Genomic DNA, 5,761 nt, shown 5'->3' with positions numbered 1-5,761 from the left:
GTGTGCATTTTACGCCTGGCCTATAACATGCATTTAGTGGGCCAATTTACTAATGTGTTATTGTACTTTGCTATGAAATCCATTAAAATATCATGACTTAGTTACAGAGTAGAATATATGTTACATATTACGTTTTAATTTTACTCAATGTATTTGAATGTGTGAGGGACAATGCAAAACTTTAGCTTCTTACCGTAGCTTTGGTTAAAGGCAGATTGTATTTTTGTTTAATGCATGTAATTTTTTTCACATTAGTTTGAGAGCAAACATTAATTGGCTGACCCTTGTGTAGGAAGGAGAATGCAACTGCTATCAGAATTATTGGGAAAAGGGTTTCTGCATGAATTACATAATTATCTTAATAACTAGAAAAATATAATTAAGAAAAGGTCCAAAGTGACATTTACACTATCAAGTTTATTAATACTATAAATACATGAACACAAATTCAGATGAACAAAATAATACATTTTTCATGTGCACTAGGTGTAGCCATTCACAGACATTCACACCATTTAGTGAAGTGATTAATATGAATAGATGTGCATGTTGAATTTTACAGTTCAGGACCCCATCAAAGTGCACCGTGTTGTGGCTTATTGTCTGCTTGTCCAAGTGAGTGCAACTCTCGCCATTCCCAACCCCCTGGGTCAAATCATATCAGTACACTCTACTCTCTCCATTAATTGAGGAGCACCATGGAATTGTATGGCCACATGAATTGCACTCTCTCCATGACCTGTCTGATGTTGGCCCTGTCCCTCTGTGCGGTCTCTTTATGAAGTCATGTGTGTGGCTCAGAAGAGACTGGTTTCTCTTGATTCCAGGATTTTTGGAAGAGGTACCTGTGAAACAGAAGTATAAGCTCTTTTAAAAATTATATTAACACAAATTATATCAACACTTTGTTCTTGGACTCATTGGATCATTGACGATGCCTTTCTGCTGGCATTACAAAAATCCAAGTCAACAATTTATAAAAAAAAAGTGAAAAGACACCTCTTTTCAACAAACCACACAGTTTTAGTCCATATCATAAATGTGTGGAATGAGTTACACATTGAAGTTTAATACTTTGGGATAGTGATTCAAAAAATGAGCAATAGTGATGCTTACCATTGCAAACACCAAACTGTTTGACATTGTAAAGGGTTTGAATAAAAAAATTTCATCTTTAAATATAAGAACTTGCCAACACATTTACACATATCTCACATTTTGATGTCATTCAAGAATAGTTCAGTAAAATTCATTGTTATAATTACACTTATTGTCAGCCAGGTGATAATATGAATGCTTTGTTTATAAATATGCATGATCACTGACTAACAATAGGCTATAATTTATATGAAAACATAATTACATTATACTTAAAAAAAAAAAAAAAAAGTCCATTTGAGTTGTTCATGCCAGCGCTGTCACTCAAATTCTTGGGGGCCAGGGAAATAATTTTAATGGTCCACCCTACGCACGATGAGTAATCTATGCAAGTATCATAAAGCAGTGGTTCTCGACTGGTGCATTCTTACCCAAAAAATTGGGTAAAAAAGTTTTTTGCAAGTCTGTTCTGATAGCATCACAGACAGCTGGGGAAAAACGATGCTAAATGCAAACTAGCATAGTTAGCATGACAAAACCAATAGACTTTCCAGATTTTAAAGAAAGAATACTTTTCATGTTTTGTTGTTGATGTCAAAGTGCATCCAATCAAACTAACTAGTGTCTTAGCAGTATCTTAGTAGCGGTGTCATTTTATATAAGCTAATCAAATGCAAAAACTACACAAGGTAAAAGAAAATACCTACAAAAATGCCTACAAATTATTGAAACCATTTAAAAAATGGTCAGTTTTCTTAGAATCAGACAATGCATTGTAATTAATTTAGTAAATGTGGGCCTACGTCCTAGGTCTTCAACCCACTGTCCTGCAAATTTAATTTAATTTCCATTTCTGGGAAATAGAAATAAAACACCTGGCCTGTTATTTTTCAAGTGATCCTGAAGACCTTGATTAGCTGCTTCAGCTGTGTTTGATTAGGGTTGTAGCTAAACTGCGCAGAAGAGTGGGTCCCCAGGAGCAGGGCTGAAGACCTATGGCCTACATAGTTCATGATAATGTTAATACGTTTTATTCTTTGAGTTTTAAGGACTTTTGTACCGTGTTGGAATTCCACTTTCCACTGAAGCAAAACCAGTTGAGAACCACTGCCATGAAGGACCTTAATGTGCCCCCATTTTTTTAAAGTCCCAAAACAACATTCCCAGTTGTTCCTCCCTGACAATGGCCCGCACTCAAGCTGAGATCATGCACACTATCCACTCAGCTACTTACTGTAATTGCTAATTCGAGACACTTCAACATTACATACCGCTTTGAGATAGGCCACATTGCTCTGTCGTATCTCGTTGAGCAACTGATCCCGAGGTGTTCGCTCCACTTTAGGTGGTTGTCGTCTTCGAGGAACCGGCTTTAGAGTCTTTATCATATCTTTCAGGTTGGCTCTATCATCTGCAGGTCCTTCTCTTGCTGTGCTTCTTTGTTTAGGAACACTCCTGAGCTGAATATTATCTCTTCCCTCTTTCCCTTCATCCCTTATGTTCAATTCCAGAAGCGGATCCCTTCGTTTTGGAGTCTTTTTTAGATGTACTTCTTCTAAGAGGTTTCCTTTGTCTGAACTAGGAGGATGCTGATGTGGGGCAGGATATTGAACCTTTCGGAGCTGATGAGGAGGACTTGGTTGTGGTGAAGGTTCAGGAGAATCTTCAGGAATCTCCTCAGCCCCATTATGAGAACCCTGCAATAGGGACAATGGTATGTAGTCACCTAGCATTTCCAACATGCCAGGGGGCAAGTTCAGGGAGTTCTCATACATCTCCATGACCTTTCTCTGCTCTTTCATCTGTTGGAGCTTCTGCTCCTCCATTCTCTGCTGCCGCTGACGGTCCAAGTTCCTGGTGAGTAGATTCGTGACCACCATCCGAGGCCCAGGGACTTCAAAGTGGTAGCCCATCTTCAGAAGGGTGTTGTTAGCCTTGAGGAGACGAGACACTTCCATTTCTGCATGGTGTCCTAGCATGTGCCTTTGGTTGTGGAAGCGGAGCTCAGTTAGTGTCTCATTGAACTGGAGGCAGCGTATTATTGCAACAATCCCCTTTCCTGTGATGAAATTGGATTCAATATTTAGCGTGGTGATGCTTCTGTTCTCTTTGAGCATGTTAGCCAGAGCGAATGCCACGTTTTCGTCTGCACCAGTGTTTGCGATGCTAAAGGTTTTAACATGTCTGTTCTTCTTGAGTGCATTGACATAATCAAGGAGCATTTCTTTGGGAATGTTTTCAATGTTGTTAAGATTGACATCTGTGACAGAGGGGCTGTTGTTGCGGATCTTTTCCAAAGTTGTCTCCAAATTGGTTTCATTCCCAGAAGGTCTTGCAGTCTTTTTAACTAAAGCGCTTCCACCTAGAGCAAATTTTGGGATCTTCAGCTTGGATATAACCCTTTCCTCTTTCTCGGGAACCCAGTTCTCATATGATGAGGGAGCAGGTTCAGACTGAGTGGAATCTACTTTCGTCTCCTCATTCGCTTTAGATTCTGTATCATTAAGTCCTGATTGTTCAGTCTTTGCTTCAACTTTTGTATCTGCAAATTCTGGAGTCGGCTGTAAACCATCTTCTGAGGTGCCATCAGGTTCTATCTTGACAGGTTGGACTTCCTCAACCTCCATTATCACTTCTTCAATCACTTCATCAACAACAACATCTCCCTCTCCTCCTTCAACCACCTTCATGATCTCCTCATAGACAAATTCCACCTCTTCAACTTTATCTTCTTTTTTTGCTTCAAGCTCCTCTTGGGCATTCTTCTGATGATGGCAAATGAACAAAAGGGTCAAATCTGAAGTGTTGAACAACTTTTATAGACTACAAATGATGAAACATTTAATCTTGAACAACTTGCTGTTAGCCTAAAAATGGAATGTCCCACATGAAACGCTGCATGACAGCACAGTTGCTGTTTAAAGGCATTTGTTGTTGTAGTGTTATTGGCCTCCTAGTTGCAGTAGTAATAATTAGTTGAATTTGATGATTAATAATCAGAGTTCCAAGCACTTTAGCAAACAGTTTATGAGACATGTAATACATTAAATGTAAATAATGCAGACAATAACTAGTATTACTTACTTCACTGGGTAATAGAGTTGTGGGAACTCTGTCCTCCTCCAGCATATGTTTGGACTCTTTCTCCCAGTACAGATATTCCACCAGCGATCTGTGATCAAATGATCCAGTGGGTGGTTTGTCAGTTTGGTCGTTCTGTCTCATTCCCACTGGCACTCTCTCGTCAGGAGCGATTTCTTCCATCTCACTCTGGAGCTGCTTGAGCTCCTCTGCTGAGAGGCCTGCCAGAATCTCATCATCATCGATCTCCTCTTCTGACTGGGGCTTGCTGCACTCTGAAATAAAAATTATACACCATAAAATAATCGTTAAACTAGAAAGGTATATAATCATTTATAATTTTTCTTAATATTTAAACAAATTATTTATTATTATTATTATTATTAACAAATGTGAGTACATTGCATTAAAAACCAATGAATGTCAGGTATCAGGCAAAAATAGCTTCTTGTGTATGCTGTCAAATAGCTGAGTCATTAGTGTGCCACTGGTATCACCAAAACATGTTTCCTGAACACCCCTTGCCTGATATTATTTATACAAACAGCGGAATAAAAAATACACAAACTGGACAAATTTTGTCTGAAAATTGTTAGAACTATAAGTATTATGTTAGAAATCATGTTGTACTGAAGGTCAGGACAGCTGATATGTTCAGTACAACGATATGAATGCGAGTGTGATATTTCTTAAATATATTTAACAGTTCCATCGCTTAAAACTACAGTATGATACGACCACCAGTTTTAGCACTGGTCTACTGGGAGCTAGTTAGAGATGGAGTAGGCTGAGTGTTAAACTAATTTTTTCCCAGCACCTCAGAGCCTTTTACAAAGATTCCCTATGTTCTCAGGATTAATGGCAACAAACAATTTAATATATTAACAACCAAGGTGAGAGAATGCAATACCTCGGACTGTTGTCTTTTGAGAAGCGTCTCTCTGTCTCATTCCCACTGGCACTCTCTCGTCAGGAGCGATGTCGTCTATCTCACTCTGGAGCTGTCTGAGCTGCTCCGCCGAGAGGCCTGCCAGAATCTCATCCTCATCGATCTCCTCTGCGTATGACTCCTGATCAGTGTGGTTAGACATGTCCAATTTTGTGTTTTCAAGAACTCATCTACAGCCACTGGTTTCAAAGTGCAGTGAGTGTCAGCAGGGCAGGCAGCAGAACTCAAGGCCTTGTCCCACATGTATGATCTAAAATAACCTCCATTCAACAGAGGGGCGGTATTTATGGAACAAGTAGGGAGATACGGACATAGACTTTTTTCAGCAGCTTGAGTCAGCTGGTCCATCCCCTGTATTTCAACATGACAGACTTGAGAGAGAGAGAGCGAGAGAGAGAGAGCTTGGTGGAGAAAAACAGCAGCAGGTGGGCATGCCAGTCAAGTGGCCCCAGTGGCTCAGTCCACAACAACTTCAGCTACAAACATTTTATCTCTCTGGAATTACAAGATGACCACAAGAAAAGAGAACCTCAGCTGGGTGGTTCCATGGCCAGTAAAATAGACCTGTTCCATGTGTTTAATAGCTATGTGCCGTCAGTGCTAGAAATATATGGCGATTTGAAACCGCTCTGA

The 5,761-nt window shown here is 39.6% G+C and overlaps 1 protein-coding gene across 1 annotated transcript; it reads right to left on the bottom strand.

The window, feature by feature from the left end:
• Window positions 1-426: 426 nt before the first annotated feature.
• On the bottom strand, window positions 427-5,359 carry LOC107693543 (leiomodin-3-like). The gene is made up of 4 exons (XM_016492961.1): window positions 5,090-5,359; window positions 4,183-4,454; window positions 2,370-3,863; window positions 427-845 (listed from the first exon to the last, which is right to left on the bottom strand). The coding sequence occupies exons 1-4, from the start codon at window positions 5,268-5,270 to the stop codon at window positions 798-800; spliced, it is 1,995 nt and encodes a 664-aa protein (XP_016348447.1). The 5' UTR covers window positions 5,271-5,359; the 3' UTR covers window positions 427-797.
• Between the last annotated feature and the right edge of the window lie 402 nt (window positions 5,360-5,761).

The sequence above is a fragment of the Sinocyclocheilus anshuiensis genome, unplaced genomic scaffold, assembly GCF_001515605.1.
Source record: "Sinocyclocheilus anshuiensis isolate Anshui unplaced genomic scaffold, SAMN03320099.WGS_v1.1 scaffold967, whole genome shotgun sequence".
NCBI classification, from domain to species: Eukaryota; Metazoa; Chordata; class Actinopteri; order Cypriniformes; family Cyprinidae; genus Sinocyclocheilus; species Sinocyclocheilus anshuiensis.
This window is presented reverse-complemented; position numbering and strand designations above follow the sequence as displayed.